General features: G+C 47.3%; 2 protein-coding genes across 4 annotated transcripts; one reads left to right on the top strand and one right to left on the bottom strand.

Moving 5' to 3' along the window:
* Positions 1–6,894: 6,894 nt before the first annotated feature.
* WDR93 (WD repeat domain 93) lies at positions 6,895–20,939 on the bottom strand. 3 transcript variants are annotated; one of them, XM_061446795.1, is made up of 17 exons: positions 20,671–20,939; positions 19,104–19,448; positions 18,157–18,352; positions 17,474–17,538; positions 17,165–17,247; positions 16,178–16,298; positions 15,591–15,629; positions 14,616–14,703; positions 12,277–12,460; positions 11,951–12,021; positions 11,571–11,657; positions 11,122–11,253; positions 10,366–10,579; positions 9,615–9,675; positions 8,727–8,883; positions 8,434–8,602; positions 6,895–7,420 (listed from the first exon to the last, which is right to left on the bottom strand). In XM_061446795.1, exons 2-17 carry the CDS (start codon positions 19,365–19,367, stop codon positions 7,303–7,305), a joined length of 2,049 nt encoding a protein of 682 aa, XP_061302779.1. In that variant the 5' UTR covers positions 19,368–19,448; positions 20,671–20,939; the 3' UTR covers positions 6,895–7,302. The 3 variants fall into 3 exon arrangements, with proteins under 3 accessions (XP_061302779.1, XP_061302780.1, XP_061302777.1); XM_061446796.1 differs by lacking the exon at positions 20,671–20,939 and adding an exon at positions 19,985–20,052; XM_061446793.1 differs by lacking the exon at positions 20,671–20,939 and adding an exon at positions 19,915–19,958.
* PEX11A (peroxisomal biogenesis factor 11 alpha) lies at positions 20,128–25,433 on the top strand. The gene is made up of 3 exons (XM_061446802.1): positions 20,128–20,232; positions 20,547–20,662; positions 22,204–25,433. Exons 1-3 carry the CDS (start codon positions 20,177–20,179, stop codon positions 22,767–22,769), a joined length of 738 nt encoding a protein of 245 aa, XP_061302786.1. The 5' UTR covers positions 20,128–20,176; the 3' UTR covers positions 22,770–25,433.
* The last annotated feature ends 1,396 nt before the right edge of the window (positions 25,434–26,829 follow it).

Genomic DNA, 26,829 nt, shown 5'->3' with positions numbered 1-26,829 from the left:
CACTGTTGCTGTAGAAGGGTTTTAGTTGGACGCCCATGAGGGTCTGTCTTGGCCTGGAGATGCAGAGAACCACTGCAGATTAGCAAATCCTTGCTCTGAAACAGTGAAGTCCAATGCCTCTGTAGATGTATCCCTGATGCAATGCCTAAGGGACATACAGAGAGTACATCAGTAATACCCACCCTCTGCTCACTTATAAATCCATGGTGCGGATGCAGTGTAACACCTCCTGTTCCCTCCTGTTGATTTAAACTGAAATGTTTTTTACCTGGTGTAAATCCTCTCAGCACATTTAAGGAAGCCACATGAGGAGTGGATTTGACCCAGGTAAGTTTGTTTCATGGGTGGACATGGAAATTGCCCAAGTCAAATGGCCCTTGCGGCATTAGCCCACTGCAATTTAATGGGTAATGGAAAATCTAGTTGCTTCTTCACATGATCTCCAGTGCATTTTCAAGGCATCTGAAAAACCTCGAGAGACTCTGATTTGGTTTAAAGGAGGCCTTTTGGGGATGATGAAAACAGACCATCTGAAGGAACTCCAGTTGAGTATCACAGGGCGAAGTCGTCCAAGATCACTCCTTTCTTTTGCAAACCACACTTCCATGCTTCCTGAAATACTGAGAACGTGCATGGAACTCATTGAAACAAGTCTTTGCTCAGAAGACTGTATCAGTGAAAAGGGATGTTGTTTTTTAAACTAATGAAACAAAATCTGACAATATTTCCCCTTTGAGAAAAAATAAATAATAAAACCTTCTTCCTTAGAGGCCTTATTGCTTCTTCACCCTGTGCCTCCCATTAGATAATAAAGACAAATGGAAAAATACTGGGTTTGTTCTCAAAAGCTGAAAACAACTTCACAGGCTTTTTCTAAACTTGGGGAAACGCTTTGCTTTCCAACGGATGATACATTCCTTACTTATAGAACTATAAGCTCCTGCTAACTTGAAATCCCTCGCATTTTAAATGCACTTCAGTGGCCATTCTGTTCAGGAACAGTTCATCCTTGGGAAAATATTATTGCTGGAATGCCAAAAGAGTCCATAGCTTAGAGCTGGGAGATGCATTTAAATTCTCTAAAGAGGCTTTAGGAATTCATAACCATTCTTGATCTACCTTTAGGGGAGGGAATACATCTTCACTGCAACAGCTAAAAGCACTAACTGGTTGATCTTTTCACTGATAACCCATTGTATTTCATTATGTGCCTTTTATGGGTCTGTTCTGTTGCGCCAGTGCCTTGCTAAATATTTCCTACCTGCAGGATGGCATCTTTGGAAGAGGAGCTCTGGCCATTGCTCTGTTCCCGAAGAATGAAAGCAAAATCAAAGTTAAATGGGAAAACAACTGTCACCATAATGATGATCACACTCCAGACTCTTTTAGCATTTTTCCTCCGGAAGCTCTGGAATGAGGCAACAAGATTCATGTCTTCCAACAGAATCATTATGTTATAATGAGACTGCCCTAACACATTCAGAAAGAGAAACAGTTGTTAAGACTGACTCAAATGGAAGTGCACAAGCAGAATACATCGCCTAAACGACAGTTAGACTCTGTATTGTTTTCCCCAATCTGGAAGATTAGGATCAGTGTGGTCATACAGAGAAGCAAGTGTAAAATCCAGATCTGGATTTCAGGTTTTCCCTCAAGAGGTGGAAAATATACAGAGGAAGGCTTTCGATTCAGATTCATTTTGTAAAGGAAATGTGTAAGTCTCTACTGTTCACTCTAGTTCCAACAAGTAAATAACCTCAGCCTCTCAGATCCCTGAGGAATGATGATTTACAACACTAGTGATGGGCACTGAAGAAAAATACAAGTTGCTACTGAAAACAGCTGATTAAAGTGATCATAGTAAAGCCAAACAACTCAGGGCTTCCTCCTTTTATCATTCATACCTGCTTTACCTCTTGTTACTCCACTCAGCAAGCGCTGGCTCCAATTTAATCTGCAGGAAGGGTGCTTGTCTGCAATGGTGATCAACCCAATCAGCCTTTGCAAACATCTACCAGTGCCAAGGGACCTTCTGGGAATGCTTTTAGCAGGAATAATTTTAAGGAAATTAATTGCTAAAATATGAACTTCCACAGAGACAGCACCAGGATTAACAACAGAGATGGCTAAACTGTAGTATCCACTGCCTACTCACTGCAAAGTAGCACTGCAAAGGGTAGGAGCTATTGAAGCAGTAGGGAAGCACAACCTGGCAGATCTGTTTAGTCCTGTCTCATCCACCATCCCTGCCACAATCTCTGCCAGGATTCTGTCATGGACAAGATCCATAAAGGGCAAAAGCTACCAGTAACAGAATCGAGCATTCAATTCCCATTTGGGCAACAGCAAATCCTTTTCCTGGTTTGTCTCCCCCCTCCTGTTGCACTGCCCCGGGAACTGGGTGAAATGCTTTTCACGTTTTCTTCCACCACAATAGGAATATAACACCCGTGGAGAGCAAGGATCCAAGTTCAGTCTCCCTACATCTGCTTATACACACACATGGCTTGTAGCTCCCTCCGCACAAAACTCACCTTTTGCTGGTGGGCTTTCCCATCTCCCAGAGATCCAGCAACATCCAGCGACTAGAAGCTGGAACATGACCTAGCTGGATCAGAAACAGGGTGCAAATTCCAAGTAGTTTGACAACTGGGACAATTTACCACAAGTTGTGCTGGCATCTATGATAGACAGCTTAAAATTAGGGTACCGGATGTTTTTGAATTATCACTGTGTTTCGAAAAGGAATTAATTCAGACATCCTCTACCTAGTGTTTACCCTGCATTACAGTGCTGTATTATCCTATAACCGGTTGTTAGGTCAGGACTGTAAGCCGGCAGGTTCCTCTTCCTTGTTTAATTAGTCTTTCCTCCTCATCACTCAGTGCAGGATTTGGTTTTTACCCCCTACAGATCTCCATGTCCTGTACACACCCCTCACAACACAAACTTATTCCCTCTTCCCCCTGCAACAAACCCTGGCACAGAAGAGCAGTGTTTGGGCTGACGCGAAGCCTCTAACAAAACAAGCTTGACACAGTTCAAGTGTTGCAAACTTGGCAGCAGAGGCCAATTTGCCATCCAGATACTGTACATCTCCCTCCTTCCTAATCAGCAACCCTGCAGTGACATGAGTCAATCACCTTCCTTTCCTCTTAAAGCACAGGCTTTTCAGGGGCCGAGCCAGCCCATGGCACTGCACAGAGATGTGCCATGTGAAGACACGGCTCTTGCGATGACACATCCTCCCCTGCTGCATGACCAGTCCGCTGTGCCCCAGCACTTGGCTTATGTAGGGTGTGAGTTATTGGTAGCACAAGCCCCTGTCTGTCTTCAGCTGTGTGAAGTGCCTGTAAATTCACAGGGCAATAGCCAAAACACAGCATCACCCTAGTCATCATGCAAATCTCTTATCTCTCTGGAACCCTCAGCTAGGCTTAGCCAATTTCCTCCTGTATTTTGGCCTCAAAAACACAGCTCATGTCTTATTACAGCCAATGGTTCTGCTCTTGCAAAATCAGGTATAAAGGCCAGCAAAATGGGTCCCCATGCCTTGAATTGTACTAGGCCCTAGACAGAGCAGTACCAGAAACACTGGACAACAACGAACTGGAACAGAAATGAGAACAAACTGGAAGGCATTTGCAGAAACTCCAAATTAAAACAGACTGAGATGTCCAGCACAATGCATTAGGGAAGATTAGAAGACTTAATCTGCATAGCTTGGCTGAGCAGCACAACTCGACAGCTATAGCCTGGCCCCAAAGGAAGATGAGAAACTGCATCCTGGTCCAGGGAACTGGCATTAGAGGTAATGAAGCGACACTAGTTTGGACAACGAGAGCTATTTGAGCAATTAGGAATGGGATGCAGTACCTGGTTCACCTATATCTAGACACAAATCTGTAGAGCCAGAGAGGAAGCTTGACCTTGTGCAGCCCCTACTTCAACAGCAAACACTTGCTGGGACTGTCCTGCCCCAGGCACCACTGCATGTCCCACAGTGTCTTGCAGGGACATTATTTGCCCTAGATAGAGAGATCCTTGCAGATTCCTCCTTAGGGTGGCTTCAGGTTGTATGTGGCGAGGTACTGAGAGATATGTGGGTTGTTGCATTAAAGCTGGCAACACGGGTGTAAGGAGTAAGGTCCTGGAGCACACAACACTTCAGCTCTTCCAAAGGACAGCACTCCTTCCAGCAGCACGGTGTGGCTTACCCTTTTGTTGGCCCTCAGGAGTGGGGGAACCTTATCAGATCAGCCTCTGATTCCTCTGTTTCCACAGCACAAGCAAGTATGCAAAGAAGTACGATGACATTTGGCTTCTTGCAGAGAACAGCAGATAATTTAGTGAGATTAAAGTACAGCCTCCTCTCCCACAGAAATCATCTCTGCTTGGCCTGACCTTGCTCTGCTGGAAGGATGCGGCTCGAGCGCCTCTCTGTGGATCTGAGCTTTTTTCCTCAAGCTCTCACAAGCCCCAGTTCACAAACTGAGCTTTAAGATTTATTTTACTCTTAAAATACAGAGCCAAACTGCTCCTATTATATATACCCAGGTAGCACCTTGGAGTTCACTGAGCTTGGATCTGAGCTAGGAGTTGGCACAGCCAGCTCTTACAGTTTCATCTTTTGATGGTGATATATATGATACTCTCAAGGCCTTTCTGTAGTTTCCAGCAGCAGATATAGCTCAAACTGGTTCGGACTTAGAGCTGCCAAGGGCTCATGGAGTGACCGGGAATAGAAGAAGAGCTGGCAAGGGCATCTTCTTAGGAATAAGCAGTCAGGTGTCTCTGGTCCTCTCCAGAACGTGCTGTGGAGCTCAGCACATAGCTCCATCACCAACACACGTGTCAACACACTGATCATAGCAATTTTTCTGCATCCCTTCAAAGAAGCAGGAAACAAATGGTCCCCTGCTGAAGTCATGAGCAAAAACAAAGGCTCTTCATCAGCCTCCTGCAGCTGCTTGTTGTTTTCCTTTCTCTGTGGAGCCTGCCAGCTCCTGGTTATCTTGGCCAAGCACATGATTAGAGTTCTAGAGCAAATTCAAACTGCAAACAAACAAGCACATCTTGGGATGAATACACACAAACTGGTGGATGCACAGTATGTCAAACTGATTAGCAGATCTTGTTCCACCTCTTCTGATGCTAGGCAAGCCCTGCTCCTCTTCTGAATGGAAAGCAGACAGGGTAGGATTAAGGGCACAGATCCCCAAGCCCTTTACATTTGCACAAATAGCAAGAACTAGACCCAGTGCTGTTTAGGAGGCAGCAGATTAGTTGTGCTGTCTCTCTGCAGCATGGGCAGGATTGTAGGAATAGGAGTTCCTGCCTTGAATAATCCCCTGTGCCCAGTTGCAGCAGAAGGCCCATTGTTTCTTAAAGAACAACAGAAACACAAACATAGTCACTGCCACCACAGTGAGAACAGAGGAAAGGATCAAGGATTGTTCCTTGTTCACTTCAGTGCTGAACCAGGTGGCTCAGTTTAAACAGGCATTGAGGGTGGTTTGAGTTAACCCTCTTGACTTTGCACTGAAGCAGATGGCAAGTGCTCACACAACCCAGTATCAATATCCGTAACAATCAGATGAGCTGTGAAGCTGTAATCTGTGGCAGATGGAAAATGACAGCACAAAAGGCCCTCAAAGCCTTTCACAAAGGTAGCAAATAGGAAGATTTAATTCAGAAAGTTTTTCGTTCTCCAGAGCAAAACCAGGCATCTGGGACTAAAACAAGTGGGATGCTTCTCCCCTTTCCTACCTCCACCACACTGGGTGACTTTATGTCCAGAGGATGAGCTGAGGCCTCTCATCAAAACCCAATCCAAAACAAGACAACTTGCTATGATAAAATTAAATGGGACCTTGACACTAGAGTGTCTACAGAGCTGAGCCTGCTGAATGCCTGGCTCCCTGCATTGATGCTTTACCAAACCTTTTGGAGCATCACTAGAATGAGACTTGGAGGACACACAGCTCATCCATGCACACGGATTGGAGGGGTTGCTGGCAGGTTTGTCAGATTCCTTGTGGATTAGGCAGACATCCTGGAAGCAAGATCAGCTGTAAAAAGATGGAGGCTTCCTCCTGGTTTTTATGCTTGAGAAATCATATGTCTGGTCTGCTTGAGAATGGGTATTTTGGAAGATACCCAGTACAAGATGCAGGCAGGCTGAGAGCCCCCCAGCTGAGCAGTCAGACTCTGCAGTTAATGTTTAGATGCTGTCAGTTTCCCACAGGACTACAGACCTGAAAATACTGAAAGACTGCCCAGTGAGCCCTCATACTTTTTTGCTCAATCTATCAGGTATACAGGGCAAGCTGCTAACTTTATACCTCTGGAGTAAGAAAAAACCACATGGATGCTTGGGCTTGCATTGTCCCTGCTAGTTCTTTGCTTTTTGTTGCCTGTAGGAGGGATGCTTCAGCTTTTTATGGCCTTTGACCTTGACCTGGCCATGCTCCTTGCCTGTCTTTGGCTTAACACAGCCCTAACTTCTGTGGACACCTCAGCTTTGGTCCTTGGCTCAGTCACCAGTCCTAGCTTGACCTCAACCCAGTGAGCTTGTCTTCACTTTTCCAGGCTGCAATTCCTTAGCAGTCTTATCCCAAAACTGCCTGCTTTGAAGTCAAACACCTAAACTGCAGACCAGCCTAGCTCACACAGCAGAGTGTGTCCCTGCTGCTTGGTGCTGCTGTGGTCTGGGGGGGTGACACTTTCAAGGCTGATTTGTTGCCTGGTTTGCAAAGAGCAGGTCTCTCGCTAAGCACAAGGATGTTGCTGCCCACCTGGGTCAGAGCAGAAGATGACACACATTGGTGAGCCCTGGCAACAGCAGGACAGAGCATCAGTGACAAAATACCAGCCCCATGAAGAGCAAGAGACTTTTACTGGAGAAAAAGCTTTATTAAAGAGGGACATTGTAACACACCATATATCTGTGATGCTCCATGCCTCTGGGAGGATATGCAGCCCAAATACTTAGCTGAGCCACACAGGGGTTGGGCCTGCCACTTCAATGAGAGGCCTTTCCTACTTCTAGACTTTTCCATCAGCAGTGTTTGTGCCTGATAAAGAGGGGCTTAGGCTGAGGGTTAGGTAAGGAAAGAGGCAGGGTGCAGATTTTTGTGGCTGAGCCATGGCCTGCAAGCAGCTATTTGGGCTGACAAACTGCCCTAGGCTGAAAAACAGCAGGATACATTTGAATAGAGTTGCTGTCAAACTATCAGTGCTGGATTGTGGGGTTGCAGGACTGAGATAGTGCAGAGCCTTGCCCTCAGGATGAAAGGCTCACTACGGCTTCTTCTGTCCCTTCTTTTTCTGTCTCTCCTCATCCATGGCAGCTGCTTGCGCCTGCAGCCGGCTCCAGAATTCAGGCAACTGCTCCCTGAGTCCCAGCAGGCTCTGCTGCCTAGTGAGGGGAAGAAGAGGGTGGTTAAAACAGTGCCTGTCATTGTCCTGGTGCTCAGACAATCTTAGCTGGTTCTCCCGAGGGTACCTGGGGCTCACTACAAATTAAGCAGCTCAGACTTTCTGTATCCATATCTCTGTGATTCCCTCATGTCACTTAGCACTCAAGTTTGCTGCTCCTGGCAGCAACAACCTCCACATTCCTCTTTGTCTTTTAGCTTCTGTAAACACAGGTCTCACTGCAGACGTATTCGCTCTGCTCTGGCACCAGCTCTCAGTATCCAAGCAGCAACATATCCCTGGTTGCAATGTCTCCCCAGTTTTTCTGGTATAAGGCAGGGAAGATTCTCCTCTCCAGCTTTATGAGAAGAAGGGACAGAACTGGTGGCTGGTAGCATAGAATAAAACTTTTCTGCACTCAACTAGTCAGCACCAGAGGATTCAACCCGGAGACAAGGAATTAGGGAAGACTACCATGTAATATCTGCTGTAAGGTCATACCTGCACCCGCCTATTCAATTTCAAGTTGGAGAATTAAGGCATAGTGAAAAGAACAAACAGAAGAATATCATTGACAGGGACCTGGCTCCACGTTCGCAAAAGAATTCGAGGAAAAGTCACTCAATAACAGATGTCGCATTGCCATCTAGTGACGGCATGGGCCCAATGCAGCAGCCAAACTACAACCTCGGCCTGAGGGTGCTGGGGACCTTCCCAAATCGCGAAACCTCCAACACAAAACTACTTAAACATCAAATGGAGCTGTGAATGGAGGGGAGGAGCAAGGTACGAATTGTTCCCAGCTCTGCTTGGCTATGGGGTCAAAAGGAAGATGCAAACACTTAAACGAGGATCATATTCCCTGACAATGTTCCCTGAACATCAACCTTACCCAGCCATAAATCTGTCACAGCACACAGAAGATCCAGGGGGAGATCTTGCATGGACCTGAGCAACACCACAGCTTACAATAATGCAACTGCACTTACCTATCAGGCAGAAGGAGAACCTTACCTCTCACGTAAGAAAATGTTACATCTCTCAAACCATGTCAGGTTCTGTGAGGATCTGAGAGGCAAATCTGGTTCCTGTGGGAAAGCCTCCTTCAGTGGGTAGGAGTTGAAGTCAAAAAGGAAGATGGTGGTGTGACTGGCCAATGCATCTGTCTGCTGCTGCTTATCTCCTAGACAGAAATGAGAACAGTGAGCTATTGCATCAGGAGTCACCCTGTAAGAAGAATTATCAAGGATCAGTACACAGCTGAATGCATCCAGTGACCATGTATCTAAGACCAGAGGGCTACCCACCTCGAAGCAGCAAGCACCAATTCACACTATCCACTGTGAACACCGGCTGCCAGGGGGATGCTACAGAATGAGAAGGTGGAATAATGAAGCAGTAAACAATCTGTGATGTGTCAGTGTTCATCAGGGACACTTTGCCATCCCAGGAGAAGACCAGCACCTGAAACAGCGAGTTGACACTTGGATGTAAAACAAGTGAAAAGCATTTCCTGGAAAGAATCTGGAATGACATTCAGGACTTCATATCCTCAATTATGATGCTGGGGGTTTTTTGCTTGCCCTGTCAGTTGTCACCAGGACACAGCAGATCAAAAAAGAGGCTGTGCGGGGAACTTGAACTGGAATTGCTGCAGGCTGGGATTGGAAAAGGGCAGCAGAGCAGGTTAGAAATTAATTAGATCCAGCCTCTTGCATGGCTGGCTCTGGTGAGCAGCTTTAAGTCCTTTTCTCCCCATGCCTGAAAGCTTTTTGGGGCCATCTGAAAGGTCTGGGGGGACTTCTGCTTGTAACTTCCTCACCATGATGCCTTCCCATATCTGACCCTGACACCTGAAGCTTCAAAGCAGATCCCTCTCATCTTTGTAGTTGGACCTGTCTCATGTGCTTCTCACCTCAGTGGTCAATTAGACAACACTGGTGCAAGTGGATGCTAAGTAAGATCATGGCACAGAAATCCTTTGAGAGTGACCAGTTACATACAGACCTGTAACTGGTGCAGGAAGTCCCTGTGCTAAAAATAGTTGGGAAAGGATGTGAGGGCAGCACCATATCTGATTGCTCTGTTCTTTATCTTCTTGGCGCCCAGTTACAGACATTACTGAAAACAGGATCCCAGGGCAGATGGACTTGTGTTCCCACCCAGTTCTTAAGAGAGCTGGCAGTAATACTCACTGCACTGGGGAATGCCAGCACAGGCACCACCGCACTGACAGCAAGATTTGGATCTTGAGGCCTGTAAAACAGATTCAGACTTTTGCCGCTATCCACGTACTTGACACGCACTGAGAGGCTGGGATAATGACAAGGGCAGTTTGTGGCACACTGGGTGGCCTAAAGTTCCAGCCAAGCCCCTTCCCTATGGAGACAAAGCCTGTCTCCTTCCAGGCAGGAGCCCCTGAGGCCCATTCCTGTGCAAGCCTGCCTAGGAACTATGTTGGAGATACAAATCCCCTGCCTGCCATGGAGGCATGAAACCATAGCCTTTAGTGCAGCACCTCCCTCCAAGTCAACCTTTCTTCACAAACCAAGGGGACAAGTGAACATAAAATTGACAGAAAGATGGCAAGAAATGCTTATTCTGACTTCTGGCAAGTGCACAAAAGAGAAATAAAAATTCCCCTGAGTACCAGGCAGAGGCCCAGCTAGCTGAACATCAGCCCCGGAGCACTGCTAAAAGCACTTGTGTTGTGGTGCATAGAAGAATCCAGAAAACCCCTAATTCTGCCATAACCATCAGGTTTTAGCACTGGAACTGATTCCTAGCAAAACCACACTTGCTGCTGACAGCAGTATGGCAGAGCTATCTGGGTAAAAGCAGTAGAAAGTTCTCTATTCCATAGAAATGTGGGGCTCCTTGCTGGACCTGACCACTGCTCCACATGGTTTCTTTGGCTGGAGTAAGCTCTGTCAGAATCAACCTCACCTGTTTGCCAGGAGCGTGATGCTGGACTTCTCAGCCCTGGGTGCTTTCACCAAGTAGAGAGCGCTGTCTGCACATAGCACTAGAAGCTGCACGATGGGACACACAGGATCTGTACCAGGAAGTGTCTCATCACTAGCAACTGCAGAACTCCGTAGGAAGTGGATACTACGGATGAGGCGTCCCTCTGGAATAATAGTCACAGACAGGGGGTATCCTGGGGAAGCAAGGGAAAAAAAGAGACAGCAGTTTAGGAAGAAAAAGGAACTGACAATTTATTCAAGGAAAGCTTAAGCACAGGTATGGCCTGCTCAGGGGCAGCAGCCACCAGAAAATCCTGATGGAAGAAAATTCTTCTGCCAGAAGAATCCCTGCATCATGGCAGAATAACACTGGCAGGGACAGCAGCCTGGACTGCGATGCCAGTACAGCCTCAAAGATGACCTGTGGGTGCAAGTGGCAAAGCAGTGACTGTCACTGTCTCACAGCCTCAGGGGCAAGACAGCTCAGTCCTTGCTGCAGCAGTTCACAGCCCCTTACTGTGGATAGGAATGTCTTTGCAAAGGCCAGGGCAGTGATGCTGAATTGGCAGCTTCTGGACAAGCATCCAGTGAACAAATGAGTCCAAACTACTTTCAGATTTGCTTGTAAAGTGACTTTCAGTCCCTTGTTCCCACCAAGCCAGAGCCTTAAACTCCTAAGGAACAGAGCAGCTTATCCACAGTGAACCCAATACACAGTTCCAAAGGGTCAGCTCACCTAGCTGCTTATCCCAGATAGTTATTGCTGCATCTTCACATGCCAGTGCCAGGTACCTGGAGCAGGAACTGACAGCTGAGCACACAATTGGAGCTGCGCATGGCCACACAACATCAGGATTTGGATCAGAATCTAAACAGAAGGACATGAAGAGAGCCAACTGTAAGAAGGTGCAGAGCAATCTCTCTAAAGGTATTAGCATCTAATTTCCCAATAAAACATGCACCATTCTGTGGTCTCCTGCCAGCGTGGCTTCACTAAAAATACTACCAGCCTGCGCAACATGGAGCCCCATATCTAAACAGCAGCCTAACCCACACAATATGAGGCAGCTCTCCTGTTTCATGGTTTCCTTGAACCATGGCAATCTGGATGAATGACAGTCACTGTCCACTGACTACTCCCACTCCTCACAGAGTGCTCTGTTAAAGAAAGCAAGATGTCCTTACCAACTTTCTCCTTAAGTGAATGGTTAAGTAAGTAGAAGCAGAGATTGTGGCTTCCATCCCAGTGCACACTGATGCCAGCTGGAACATCTGGTACAGAGAAGGGGATGACAAAAGAGAGAAAGAGCCTGGAGACAAAGAAAGCAACAATCCAGAACACCAAAACAGCATAGCTGTCACTGAGCTCTCACAGTTTCTCTGGTGGGACAGAAACTCTGCTCACATAGAAACTAAGCCAGAACAAAATTTTTATCTAGGCTTACATCCTTGGAGGTGGAATTGTTATAGTGAACCACAGCTAGAGCCACTGAGCTCTAACTGGAGCTCAAAGTCATGCAATGACATGCTTCAAATGGGCAAAAAGGTGTTAACCTATGGATTACCTGGCTGCACTTTCATTCCAGGCCGAACCTGTAGGATCTGGCTAGGCAGGAGAAAGTGAAAAGTAGCATGTCTGAAAAAAAGAAAGAAATATATCTATAATAAAGGCTTTGCTAAGTAGACAGCACTGCAACAAGACTTGAAATGGCTCTAGCCCCTGCCCTGAAACCTTGGGATGAAGAATCATAGAATGGTTAGGGCTGGAAAGGATCTTAAGATCATTTAGTTCCAAGGAGGCAAAGCTAATACAGAGGCTTCCATCTACACTTGAAAAGTGCCCTGCACTGGTGTCTCATGAACTCAGATCCTGGTTGGTGCTCCCACTGACCTGGGCATCTCCTCTCTGCTCTGGCTCTCATCCCCAACCTCCAGGTACTCCCGATACGTGCTGCGGAAGATTGCTTCCTGCTGCTCCCACTGGAAATCTTTGATTAGGTGATTGTACCCCAAGCCAAGCACGCTGTCATCATCCACTTTCTTCAAGGCATCCAAAGGGGTTTTAAAACTACTGCCTGCATTGGGAACACAAAGGGAAAATGCACAGCCCTGGAGAAGCAGACACCATAGAGTGCTCAGAGACACTTCGACCATTCCTCCTTTAGGCTGGCATTATCTTGAAGAGGGACACACTGCATCTCTGGTGGGACCTTCCATATCACTAGCCCATCTTAGAACCATAGAATGACAGAATAGTTAGGGTTGAAAAGGACTTCAAGATCATGGAGTTACACCCCCCTGCCATGGTCAGGGACACCTCACACTAAACCATGTCACCCAAGGCTCTGTCCAACCTGGCCTTGAACACTGCCAGGGAGGGAGTATTCACAACTTCCCTGGGCAACCCATTCTAGTGTCTCACCACCCAGGAAAGAACTTCTTTCTTATATCCAATCTAAACTTCCCCTGTTTAAGTTTTAACCCATTACCCCTTGTCCTATCACTATAGTCCCTAATGAAGAGTCCCTCCCCAGCATCCCTATAGGCCCCCTTCAGATACTGGAAGGCTGCTATGAGGTCTCCACGCAGCCTTCTCTTCTCCAGGCTGAACAGCCCCAACTTCCTCAGCCTGTCTTCATACGGGAGGTGCTCCAGTCCCCTGATCATCCTTGTGGCCTCTCTGCACTTGTTCCAACAGTTCCATGTCCTTTTTATGTTGAGGACACCAGAACTGCACACAATACTCCAGGTGAGGTCGCACGAGAGCAGAGTAGAGGGGCAGGATCACCTCCTTCGACCACGCTCCTTTTCATGCAGCCCAGGATACGTTTGGCTTTCTGGGCTGCAAGCACACACTGCTGGCTCATGTTCATTTTTTCATCGACCAACACCCCCAAGTCCTTCTCCGCAGGGCTGCTCTGAATCTCTTCTCTGCCCAACCTGTAGCTGTGCCTGGGATTGCTCCGACCCAGGTGTAGGACCTTGCACTTGTCATGGTTAAACCTCATGAGGTTGGCATCAGCCCACCTCACAAGTGTGTCAAGGTCCCTCTGGATGGCATTCCTTCCCTCCAGGGTATCAACCGAACCACACAGCTTGGTGTCATCGGCAAACTTGCTGAGGGCGCACTCAACCCCACTGTCCATGTCAGCAACAAAGATGTTGAACAAGACCGGTCCCAACACCAATCCCTGAGGGACGCCACTCGTTACTGGTCTCCAGCCGGACATTGAGCCATTGACCACAACTCTTTGTGTGCGGCCATCCAGCCAGTTCTTCATCCACCGAGTGGTCCATCCATCAAATTGATGTCTTTCCAATTTAGAGACAAGGATGTCGTGTGGGACAGTGTCGAACGCTTTGCACAAGTCCAGGTAGATGACATCAACTGCTCTACCCCTGTCCACCAGTTCTGTAGCCCCATCATAGAAGGCCACCAAATTGGTCAGGCAGGATTTCCCTAGTGAAGCCATGCTGGCTGTCACCAAGCACCTTGTTGATTTTCATGTGCCTTAGCATGCCTTCCAGGAGAATCTGCTCCAAGATTTTGCCAGGAACAGAGGTGAGACTGACTGCTGTGTAGTTCCCTGGGTCATCCATTTTCCCCTTCTTGAAAATGGGGGTTATATTTCCCTTTTTCCAGTTGTCGGGAACTTCACCTGACTGCCATGATTTTTGAAATATGATGGACAGTGGCTTAGCAACTTCATTCGCCAGCTCCTTCAGGACCCATGGATGGATTTCATCAGGTCCCACTGCTTGTTCACATTCAGGTTCTTCCAGTATTTGAAGGCAGGGACTAGGGCAAGTCATATGAGGACACAGCTTGCCCTGCATTTCTGTGGCACTCTCCCTGACAGTGTCCCAGCATAAGGTCTGCTCCTTCCTCATCCTCAGCATTTACCTATAAATCCAGGACTCTGAGGGATGAGTTGGGGGTGCTAAGAACTAGGAAACAACTTCCTCCCAGTCCAGTGACAATGAAGCCAAGGGTATACAACACTCACTTCAAAACACACTGAATTATTTTGTGCTACAAAGGTGACACATGAAATGGTCAGATAAGAAACAACTCCTGCTACAGGATTACATGTAAGTACAGAAACAGGTCAGGAAAGGACCAGGGAGCACATTACTGGAACTTTCTGACCTGTTCTGCAGCCATAAGGGCCACAATTCCTTTGCCACCTGAAGGAGGCTGCAAGTTGCAAGTACAGAATCAGTCCTGACCTGTAATGGGTTTCGGCGGCTTCACTGTCAGCAGCAGCACTGGGAGACTCAACTTTAGATCGACTTTACTTGCAGCCACAGCAGACTCCTGCAACAGAAAATGTCAGCCTGAGAACTGTGCTGTGCCCTAGACTGCCAAGTTTTCACCTGTTCATGGAATCAAATGCTTTCTAAAGAAAGCGTATGCAAAGGTTGGCTGACACTCCCTAGGAGATACTGGGTTTAGGCTCATTCTTCAGGCCAGAAGCTTGAGGGAGGTCACTACTTTCCCAACATTACAAAAGATATCCTGCCTGAACACCTCCTATCTTTGTGTCCTAAATAACCTCCCCTTCTGATCTTCCTAATCTCTCTAAATTACTCTTGCTGCAGCACAAGCCTCCTGTGGGCACAGCAAGGCTCAGAAAAATACAGAAGGGAAAAAAAAGAAGCAGGACTAAAGGTTGCAGAGTGCTGCTGAATACAAGAACCAAATTTTACTCCAGAGAGACTGAAGGAAGTCACATATGTGCTTGGCTGGGAACAGAAAGTCCTAACAGGGGACCAGCACCAGGGTGTCCCCACCATCACCCCATCCCACACATACTGACACTTAGCTAAACAGAAAAGGTCTGGCTAAATAATCAACCATGTCTGGGAAGGAAGAGGCAGGAACTTGGGTAGTTCACATGGAATCAGCAGAGGGAAAGCCTGCGTGTTTGCTTTTGGCTTGGCTAAGTTAAAGGGGTATTTGGCCTGAAGACAGGGCTGAGAAGTAGCTCCCTCTTAAACAGCCAGGAGAGTCTTTGCTGAAGGAAGAGGTAAGAGTTACAGGGCAGGTATCACAGAGGGTTATAGCTGGAGGTGCTGGGCAGAAAGTGACTGTGTTGAGAGGTGAAATCCAGCAGGGTGAAAGTGATGCAGGAGAGGGTTGAGCACTGACTCAGCATTTTAAATTCCCCGTAACAGCTCAGGACATTCACTGAGGTCAGTTACCATCTGTGCAGAACCATCTTTATGCAGCTCCAGACTTTTCTGCCAAAGAACCAGAGATGACAGTAGTTAATGCAACCAGGCAGAGCCCCTGCACTGCTCAGGCAAGTTCATCCATGATCCCACCAGGGTCCTCTTGTTTTTAATCTAAAACACAAACCCTGGTTTAGGACCAGACTCCCAAGTGGAGGTATCAGGCCCAATTTCCACTCTTCCTCACCTTTCCCCAGTAACATAAGGGAAGAGCCCTTTGGGAAAACCCTTACATATGGCCTCCTCAGATGGGGTAATGCTGTTGGGAAAGGAGCTGCCAGTTTCAGGGAGGGGCAGCAGGAGCACTAGCCCTTGGGACTAAGGGAACCTTGTTGGGAAGCCTGTTTTGGGAGAGTAAACATGTCCCAATAATACAAAGGCCTTATGAAATGTGGGATGGGAAGCTGTAGAGACACATAATCCATCTCCCTGGGCCAACAGACTTGTTCAGCCTGTATCTTGCTGTCACTGTCTGCAGGAGAAAGGCCTGGGGAGAGACCTACAGGCAAAAGGCTATAAGAAAAAACAGCACAGTAGGAGATGGAACTTGTTTGTACCGCAGATGCCTGGCTTGACCTCCTCTCCCCACTAGTCAGCCCTAATGCAGCTCCTGGGCTCTCCATTTCCTTCAGCCAGGAATCCTTAGGCAATCGGTAGATCTCCAGCCAAGCTTTTGTGCTGTCTGCATTGGGAAACCATATTGAGCAATTGGAAATGAGAGAAAAAGGTCTTTCAAACACGTAGCCCCTGGTTTTTTATATCCTCAAAAGGAGATTTGGATATTTTTGGAAATATAAAATCCCTGCGAGCTCCATGCAGCCCAGCTCCCCCCTCACTTCTGGATTGACATGCTTGACTAAGACTGACATCTCAGCCCCTAGCTCAAGTCCTCAAGATCCCACATCCACCAAAAAAATTCCATGGAGTGACTCAGTCAAATAATTTGAACTGTACCCTCTGAGGTAAAGTGGAAGTGGGATGTGGTCACACACTGGTTCTCTGTGGATGCTACTTATCTCATTCTCAGCATATATTCAGGCAGATTCCACCAAACCTGGGTCCAGAAAACCTGCTGGCAGCAAATGAGTTCACAAAGGCAGCTGCCAACAAGCAGAAGAATGTTGCAGCAATGAGTTTGTTGTAGTGTTTTCAAACACTGTCTCTGTCCTGACTGGATTATGCCTGCTGAGAAAATTTTACAGGTCTACACATTTCCAGTGTAAAAGTGAGCCACAGTAAACCAGAGGAGGAACTGAGTCTGGTACTTCTGGAGAGGAGAGGGAAACCTGTTTTCACTGAGCCTTCTGGGAGCTGGGAACTACACTGACCAGTTCCAGAGACCTCACTTTTGGGATCAGTCTTGATTCACACCAGGCCATTTGGAGAGGACAGGATGTGGCAGGAGCAGCTCTAAGCTGGAAGAGGGACTGGGAGCATTAGGAACAGAATCCCTGTGAACCTAGAACACTTGGAGCATTTTAAAAGCACTGCTGCTGGCCCCTCTGCTACAACACAACAGCCTTCATTCATCACACCATGTGCACTTGCCTTGCAGCAGGACTCCTGCATAATCACCTCGTGGGGACAGCACCACCTCCACACAAGTACTTCTCTTGCTGATATCCTCCTGCCAAGGAAAAACAGGCATTAAAGGAAGGTCACTGATTCAGAGAGCTCCATGGCCTTACACAGCCCTCAATGGGGTGAGGGCCAGGCAGATTGTTGAAGAACAGGAATAAATATTTGGCTGCTGCTGATGATGATGACAGAAATTACTGAGGGGAATTAGTCCTCTTCATGATTGATTACTTACCAGCCCGTGCCCAGTGTCTATGGAATAACTCAGTACTTACTACTTCATTTAGGATTTTAATGAGTAAGAAGCTTTCCTTGTGAAAGCAGAAGAGACAGACAAGCCCTGGAATAGAAATAGAGAAGTAGCATTAGGAGGAGGAGAAAAGTGAACAGATGGTCGCCATGCTCTTTGAGACGGCTGTGATAACACGTGCAGGACAGTGAACAGGACTACATTTTTTTCGTGGGCTGAAGGAAGAATATCTCACTGCTGCCAGCACTAAACTTTTGCTGGCTTTGTTAAGCCAGCACCAGCAAATATTTGATTGTACATAGAGATGGCTAAGCCAATTTGAAAAGTATCTCCACCAGAATTTATAGGCTTCAGATGAATCAACAAACTAACCGGAGGGCTGTGCAATTACAGCTGTAGGAGACCATACCAAGCAGTGGTTCTTTCTGTACAAAGTGTTCCTAAAATTTACTGTACACCAACTTCAGATCTGCAAGAGCCTCTGTTACTCCATACAGGACACCAAACCCACACCCTCTACTAATCACAAGGCCCTAGGGCCACTCTGCCACCCTACAACTGTTATCTAACACTCTTTTTGCAGGGCTTTCCAGGAAACCTGTCAGCCCTTCAATGCTCCTCCTGATTTAGCACTCTTCCATAATGCAGCTGCCAGTTTCAGAGCACAGCCATCCCAAGCTAGGCCAAGGAAATCTGCACCACACTCACCCATTTCATCCACAGCAAACAAGATGTGGAAATCATTTCCCAAATCCAAGGCATGGATAGCACAAATCTCTGTCTTGACTGCATCCCAAGCACAGACCTCTGTATAGTCAGACACCTTGAAGGCAGCCAGGCCCACAGACAAGCCAACAAAGATGTATTTCCCAGACACTGCAAGGCAAGTGGCTGTTCCAGTTACCTACCAAGAAAGGGAAAAAGAGGAGAGTACCCGACTGTTTCTCCAGTGGAGGATACATCAATACTCCTAATCTTTCACCAAGAGAAAATGCTGATTTATTCTACAAGGGGGAAATTTTTGCCTGAACTTCCATCAGAAGAGCAGGGAAGAAGCTCTCATCCCTGTCCCAGAGACTGTCCTGTGTTGGTAATGAAAAAGTGTGCTCCCACATTTCCCCTTCCAATAAATAGAAGGGGCCTTAAATGCCAAGAACTCAGTCCTGCCACTGCTAATAAAGAGCTGGAATGGGATGCTGAACTCCTCTGGACAACCACAGGACTCCAGCAGACAGCATCCTATCCTCCTGGAATACCTGAATACCTCCACATAACGATGGGGAAGGCAGCACTGCCCTTCTGCTCACAGTACTTCCATTAGGGTGTTCACCATAACACAGACCTGAGTTTGCCCATTTATATGCTACTGACTAATCACCTTCTCCCCAGCCAGCAAGGGTGGAGCCAGCCTGAGAAGCAGAAGGTGAATTTAGTTTAATGTCTGCTTCTCTGTTTTCAGAGAGGTGTGATAGAGGGAGGGAAGCAGAACCTGTCAGGCAAGCTCAGAAGCTGCAACCTTTTGAAGTGAATCGGTGATCTGGTGCTGGATACTGAGGAAGGCAATGAACAGAAGAATGTGAAATCAACTGAATGGGTATTCTCTAGAAAAACTGCTACAGTGATTAATGCTGTCTCTGATGTGAGGGGCTCTGTACCTGGAATTCAGCTGTAGCAAAGCATTCTCTGGGCTTGACCTTTAGTTTTTCTGCTTCTCGGAGCCTTTCCCTTCTTTCAATGATTTCCATCGCATCATCAAAAACCAGCATCACCAGTTTGGTGACCATCCTGACGGGCTGAGGCAGCGCATCGCGCTCTCGCTCGGGATCCTGCAAGAAGAAGTCTTCGCCGTCATCCTTTAGCCAGTCCTTCTCAGATGGCGGAGGAATCTCCAGGGGATGCTTCCGGATATACACAGCCATGGTGGTGCCCTTCCAGACGCAAACCACACCAGAGATGCAGGAAGCACAGCGGATGCAGAAGAACAAAGAATCAGGCAATATCTGCTTTCATGAGGTAATGGGGGGAAAAGATTATTAATGACTTCTAAGAGGGAAAGGAGATCACTTCAGTATAGATAACCCTGTTCTAGATATAGATATATAGATATAGATGAGATGATACAGATATAGATGGTATAGATATAGATAACCCTTCTTTCAACTGGCTGTATCACCCCTGTGACCCTGGGGCTTTGTCATGCTCTGGGAATACCAGCCACACCGACTGCAGGAAAAGGAAGTATAAAAGCTTTGGCACCGGATTGTATTAGAATTATGCTAAACCATTAAAAACTCTAAGCCTATTCTGCATTAAATGACTTATTCGGCCCGGATCAAACCCCAACCCTTAATTCGGAGCACAGGTGGTTACACTAGAAGTTACAAACTTCATTTCGGGTGCTTTCTGAGCCTTCCACTGTGCGGCGGGGCCGGGCCCCACAGCCGTGCCCTCACACAGCGGCCTAACCTCGGAGCGAGAGCCGGGACCCGACGGTCCGGGCCGAAGCGGAACCGCCGCAGCCGCTGGCAGCGATCACCGGGCAGCCGCGGGCTGGGAGGACCCCTTTAGCGGGGACACCTGCCCCGCCGTTGGCGGTTGCCGTGGCAACGGGGCGGCGCCGCGCGGCCCGGCCGGGAACGCGCTCCGCAGCGGAAGGTTCCCCCGAGCGGGGAGGGACCTGGGCGGAGCGGCCGCGGTCCTCGCACGCCTCCCGTCCGCCGCTGCCGCCATGGAGGGCTTCGTGGAGTTCACCAACCGTAGCCAGGGCCGCGACCAGCTCTTCCGGTGAGTGCGGCCTCGGGGCCGGCTTCTCGGGCACCCCCGTGGGCCCGGCGGCGCCGTGGGGAGCAGCATCTCCAGTGGCGCTGCGGGTGACGGGGCCCTCGGCCGCTTTAGGGCGCCCTGCCTCGGGCAGGAGAGCTGCCTGGGCCCGCTGGTCCTTCTTGTGCCCCTGCCCCGGGCTGGATCTCGCCCTGGCACTGCCGAGGTGCGAGAGGGGTGGCCTGAAGCTCGGGCATAAGCGCTGCCCTGCTGCTGCTGTGCCTGTGAATTGTCCGTGTTTCACCTCTGTACCGTTCTCCTCGTTTTTTCCATTCCAGAGCCACTCAGTACACATGCATGTTGCTTAGCTATTTAATAGAGCGTAAGGCTGATAAAGAGAAGCTGGTAATGAAACTCAAGCAGTTGGAGTCTAGCATGAGCTCTGGCCGCAAAAGTAAGTACCTGGTGACTAGGGGGATAAGTCCTTCTTCGCTTGCTCCTTCCAGCAAAACAGCTCCTGGCCTTGCTTTTCCTGTAGTTAACTTAACTTAGGGCACAAAACCTCTTTAGTATGTTCACAGAGTGGTCAATGGGCCTTATCCTGCCTCAGCTTGCCAGGCTAGATAGGGCCAAATGGGTACCTATTACTCCCTCAGCCTCTTCTCCCATCGGGCAATCTGAATTACTGCTGGGAGAACTAGCGACATAAGTTAAGTCAGCTGCAGAGATCAAGTTGTCAACTCTGTCCAAGGCCAGACCACAGAGTTACCATGCAGGGCTGGCTTGCTGTGGTGTCATTAGTCCTTCCAGCTAATGGGTTGAGACAGCCTGAGGTTAAGGACTATCATCCCAATAAAATCATCTCTGAAGGTCTATCCTTCAATATGCCTTTTATATCCTACTTCACATAGTAGTTGTCTTTAGCCATTTTTCTCTACTAAGTTATATACCCTTCCACACTTTTCTCATAGTCTCACTCTTTACATCACTTTATTCTGCGTCACAGTTGCATCCAGTATGGTTGGCCTGTTGCTGTGGTTGCATTGCTTGCTTTCCAGTTGACCTTACACCTACTTACCAATTGTTCGATCTTGGAACAACTTATGTATCTGAGGGAAATATTCCAGTTTAATGTGTTACCATGGATGTGTTTTGTTATTCCACTTAGCTCCAGTGTATGGCAATTTCTAGCAGAGAGGCCAGCTGGTTTATCAGCATAGCTGTAATTCTCTTGCTTCTGCTAAAGAAACAGCTAATAAATGGCAGTCCTGAATTCAGGACTCTTGTAGTTCCACTAAGGTTGGGTGCTGCCAACATCTGTCACTGTGACACTGCAGTAGGTTATGAAAAGCATTTTGCATAATATTGCACTAACATTCACAAGGCAAACCCCGCACTGTACATTGGATGAAATCGAGCTTGTCATATGTTACAGCTTAAAATGGGATACACTGTTCCTGTTTGTGCAGGACTCTGACAAGTTGATGGCTGAAGAGGGATTTGGGTCTTAGTGTGCTGAGCATGTGAATCAACAGCTTTCACAGAAGCTCAGGAATGTTGTAGCTCATGGTTGCAGCAGGGTTAGTGCAGTAACATCTGTCCACAAAGTTAGGTGAGATCCAGTGAAACACCTGAAATTGGAAGCTCTGTTTGTTGACACTGGCTGGTGCAGAGCTGTGGGTCAGACTGGTCCAGAGGGCACCCAGGCTCTGAGAATGGAGCAGTAGGAGAAGGCTGCAAGTCTATTACCCTGGCTAGTAATAGAACTTGTGTGTAAGTCCTGGGCTGGTGGAGGACAGAACTGGGATGTGTACACCCCGTTTTTTGCTGATAGTAGCTATTCACGCTGTGAGAAGAAAATGCTTAAGGATACAAATGCCCAAAGGCCACTAAGTTATTTAAAAGTACACACAGACAGTGACAGGTTGACCTGTGCAGGGCTGTGTCTCTGCAATAAAGACCATGCCATGCTAACCTTTGTGGGGTTTCTTGCAGTGTTCAGACTGGGCAACATGATGCACGCCTTGGTAGCAGCCAGAAGAACTACACAGCTGCCAGATGTGGTTCCTCGCTTCTGCCTTACAGCCTCCAACCTGACCCGAGCCCTCTACTTCGTCTGCGATGCGGTGCTGTGGTTGAACAGTGTCGGGCTCCAACCTGATATTGATAAGCCAAAGTGGCGGAATTGGGCTACCAAGTGCTACTACATTTCGCTCTTGATGAATCTAGGCAGGGACTGGTATGAGATCTCCTGGAGGCTGGAACAAGCTATACAGGAAGAAAAGATAAAGGAGAACTCGTGCTGGGACAAACACAGTCAGGAACTTAACAGTGTGAAAAGTGATGGTGTGCATGGTTTTCTCCTCCTGCTGTTTCAGATACTGAAGAAGCATCCTCCTTTGCTGCTGGACTTGGTGAAGAATCTCTGTGATCTCTCAGGTCCTTTGGATACGCTAGGGATCTACAAGACCAACCCAGGAGTGATTGGTTTTTGTGGTGTCCTCTCCTCCCTGGTGGGGATCCTCACATTAGCCAGCCCACATCTGAAGCTGAAACAGTGACATGAAAGGATATATGTATAGTATGCAGCAAGCCAACGCCTTTGGTCCTCTGATAGGTTTTTATCCTCCATATGGCACTTTCAAAATGGACCTGTCTCACAGTAACCTCAAGATTAATTTTGTCCTCTGAATAAGTGATTTCTACCCTTTATTCTTCCCTGTGTCTTTGCAGATGAGTTTGGTGCCATGACACACTCCCTGATGGAATAAGTGGAGATGGGAGAAGGCATAAACAGGACATGGCTGCTAGATAAGGAAATATTGATGTTCCTATATTTTAATACAGGGTTGTGAAATAGCTGCTTAGACAGCTGCAATAGGTATATGACTCATAACTAATCGTGTTTACACTGGAAAGCTGGAATTCCCTGTTCAAAGGTCCCTACAGTCAGGTTTTCTATAGTGGGCTCAGGCAAGTTAGGTGCTGTTGTTAAAATGGCCCGAACTCAAGTACAGGTGTTCTGATGGGTTTGGGTTGCTGGATCCTGCTGTGGTAGGTAGTGGTTTGAATGCAGTGTGATGGTAACTCAAGAGTGATATGATCTCTGTCACATGCACTGATGACACTGGATCTGTAGTCTAGTGAGTGCCAGTGTCCCAAGAAATTAGCACTGTGCTCTTTTCCTTCAGTGATGTGAGCCAAGGACCATTGGCCACCGGCTCTGACTTCTCCAGCAGCCCATGGCTGTGGGTTTTGGTGAAGGACTCATGAGTGCTTGTCTGAGTGCTGATGATGCTGTGATTTGTCAGGAACTGGGTTTCCAAAGCTGTGAATCTGAAACCACTCACAAGCACTAAATATCCTAATACATGCACCTTAACTCCCAAACCCCTGTGACTGTGAGTGCAACAATTTTCCATTAATCATATTGTGATAAGGAGCTTGTTTTGCTGTTTTAATTTTATGTGAAAAGTCCCAGTATAATGAGGAGCTTTGGAACATGCAGTTGAGGAGTTGAGCCTGGCTTAGAGCTTGTTGAGTCAGGAAAACTGCAAGGGAGTGTTTCTAGTTGTGTAAGCTCCCAGAGGGAAGGGAGTGGAGTTGGTCATGATAATACCAAAATCCCCTGTGAGAGCTGAAGCTTATAACTGGATTTGGGCATTCATGGGTTAGATTTTCCTGTCTGGTCCTCCCTCCCCTCCTCTCTCATGACCACAAGGTTTCTTGTGTGTTACCCCCCTGGTTGAATGGGTTCTACCATTTGAAATGCCTTATGTTTGCCCTGCAACTGTATTATTATTCATTAATTCCCTCACTGGGAATGGTTGCCTGGCAGTGTCATCTGAGTTAAAAGAGAAATGCTGTGTCCAGCTGTCTAATGTGGCATGAAGTGCTTGTTGCTCCTGACTTTGCAGATACCAGTTCTGACACCATATGAGGAAATCTGCACATTATCTAGGAGATAAAATGATCATTATTCTTCATCAGAGTTAGGTCTGTGTGTTCTGCTACTTTCTGGTATGAGGACTCCTTGTTTAACCCGTCAGGAGATGTGCACAGAGGCTACTCTAACCTGGACCAAGGTACTTTCTTATTATATCTGATGCTGTCTGAAAACAGAAATTAAAAGGTGCTGGTCCCCCTTTATTAAAAAGCAAAAGCTCTGGAATTGAGTAGGCGCAGTAGGGCAGAGCCCAGTTAAATCACTGTGGTCAGACTTGGAATTACTTCGAGTTTGAATCTGAAGTGTTAGCCTGCCAGTGAAGTGTTTTAAAAACGCAGGTTGCTGGGCAGGATAAGTGTGCCTGAAGACCAGATGTGGCCTGCAGCAGCTCTTCTTTTTAGTATGGAAATTAATACCATTAAAAGTAGAGCATGCTGGCAGTTCAGACTATAGTGGAGCATTGTGTATGGGATATGTTGTCTTCAAGGACTTCCTCTCCTTTATAACAATGGAATATTTTTTGCTGCTTTGCTCCTTTTGCCTTACAGCTCCCAGCAGTGTGGAGCCCATCCCTCCCTTGGTCAGATTTGATCGTTATCCAGTGAGTAGCAACCCCTGTGAGGAAGGAAGAGCAGTTTTGATGATCTGGAAGCAGAGGTTTGGCCACCTTTTGTCTACAGAATTTCATCTTCTTGCAAAAAAAAATAATGTATTTTGAATTCTTCTCAGGGAGCTCTCAGATACAAACCACTTCTTTCACTGGTTTGTGAACTCATTTCTCTTTTTCTCTTGTACTTTACCTGTAGGTAAAGGGAAATTGGTACTGAATAGTGCTGTGGCCCCAAGGCAGCTACGCCTCCCTGTGCCCTGTGGAGGCAGAAGGGTGTTTTTCCCCTGTGCCAGGCAAACACTATGCAAAGCCCTGAGCCAGGCTTTGATATTTCTCCTGTAGGGGCTGGCTTGCACTGGCAAGTACAGACTTAATGTGGGAGATGGGGCAGGGAGTTTTCAGCCTCTCAGCCTTACCTGTCCCATTCTTCATGATGTGGGTTGGAACATGCAGGAGTAACTCTCTTTACTGGATGTTAAGCGCTAATAGTTGCCTTCTGCTCCCTAGCTGGAGGGTAGCAATTTGATGTACTTTAACATAATGTGACTGAAGCCATAGAATCACAATCATGTGGAGAAAATCCTTTTAGTGCCTTATTTTTGTATCTAATACAGCAGTTGGAATAAGGACAGCTGCTTGAACACAAGCAATAAACTGAGATGAGCCTGACACTGCGTCTGTGTATGTAACTTATATGGTGGCATAAAGTGATGGAAGGAGGAATCCTCCCTCCATCTCTGAACTTTATGGGGAAGGATACTGCCTATAGTTTCACCTGGGTTATAGAGATTTCTTTTTGCCATAGCAAGGTGGCAGCCAGATCCTTCAGACTAATTTACAATCCTCATTTCAGTTGCAGAAACACGAAGCAGTAACTACATGGGTACTAGGTAAAACTGCATATATGAAATGCCCTGAAACAAAGTGCTATCAGTTGCCCTTCAGTACCAGCAGTGAGAGCTGGAGCCTTGTGCCTAGCTACAGTGAAAGGAATGGCTGCACCTGCATTTTGGTATCTTATAAACAGCTTTCCATTGGGGTGGATCTGCAGTTGTTCAACACCAAATGCCTGTTCAGAGCAGGGAGTGAAGGGTGACATGTCCAGATGAGGTGGTGAGGGATGGAGCCAGCATAACATTAAAACGAAGCATTAAAACGAAGCATACTGTTAGCTCCTGTTCCCTGCAGTGAGAGTCGTGCAAACTTGGAAGCTCCAAAATGTCAGTTCCTGAACAATGTACAAAGCATGGCATTCAGCAGTGTTTGAGCAAGCGTTTCCTTCTGAATTACTGATCTCTATAACACTGTGTAATGGAAACAGTTGACAGGAGAATGGCCTTTGTGAGATTTGCAAAGTAATCTACTTACAGATTTCTAATGTTAATACCATGCTTGGTGTGGTATCTCAAGACATGAGTGAGCCATTTGGGATTCCCAGATGAGTGGCAAGAAGGATCCAAGGTCTAAAAACCAACATCTCCAGGGAGAGACCAAATGAACCAGTTCTGTAAAGGAAAGGTGACTGTGGGAGGGTGTGAGAAGGCTTCAAGTGTCTAAAAGGGTGTCAAGAAGAAGGCAATAAATTGGTCTTTTAAGTCCATCCAGGAGGCAATACATTCATATTGCAGCAAGGGAGAATTAAGCCACACTTCTTTTTGAACTGAAAAAGACTAAATGGATTGCCCAGGAAGGCAGTCCTGAAGAAGAAACTGGACTGACATCTACCAGCAGTGGTTTAGGGGGTGCCGATACTGCCATAGGGCATGGAAATGAATTAGTTACCCCTCCAGACCCAAGTGTAAAGTTGCAGACCCTTGCAGGTCTGTGGGGATCTGGCCATAGCGTATAGATGGGTATGGAGCAGGCTGCAGAGACAAGGGTATAAAACAGCTTCCCTGCACCCAGCTGATGTGGTGAGCTCTTGCTATTGCCTGCAGAAACACAACGTGTTTCGAGGTGGAGGTGATGGTACCTTTGCACTGCAGAGCCAGGGCTGGCACAGCCTTTGCCCTGGAGGAAGGGGAGGGGATGAGCAAAGGCATTAGTAGGGCAAAGGCTACATCGA

The sequence above is a fragment of the Pezoporus flaviventris genome, unplaced genomic scaffold, assembly GCF_033815535.1.
Source record: "Pezoporus flaviventris isolate CSIRO_AGI_PZ_B2104156 unplaced genomic scaffold, CSIRO_AGI_Pfla_v1 ptg000006l, whole genome shotgun sequence".
Taxonomy (NCBI): Eukaryota; Metazoa; Chordata; class Aves; order Psittaciformes; family Psittacidae; genus Pezoporus; species Pezoporus flaviventris.
The sequence above is the reverse complement of the archived record's forward strand: the minus strand, read 5'-3'. Positions and strand labels throughout refer to the sequence as shown.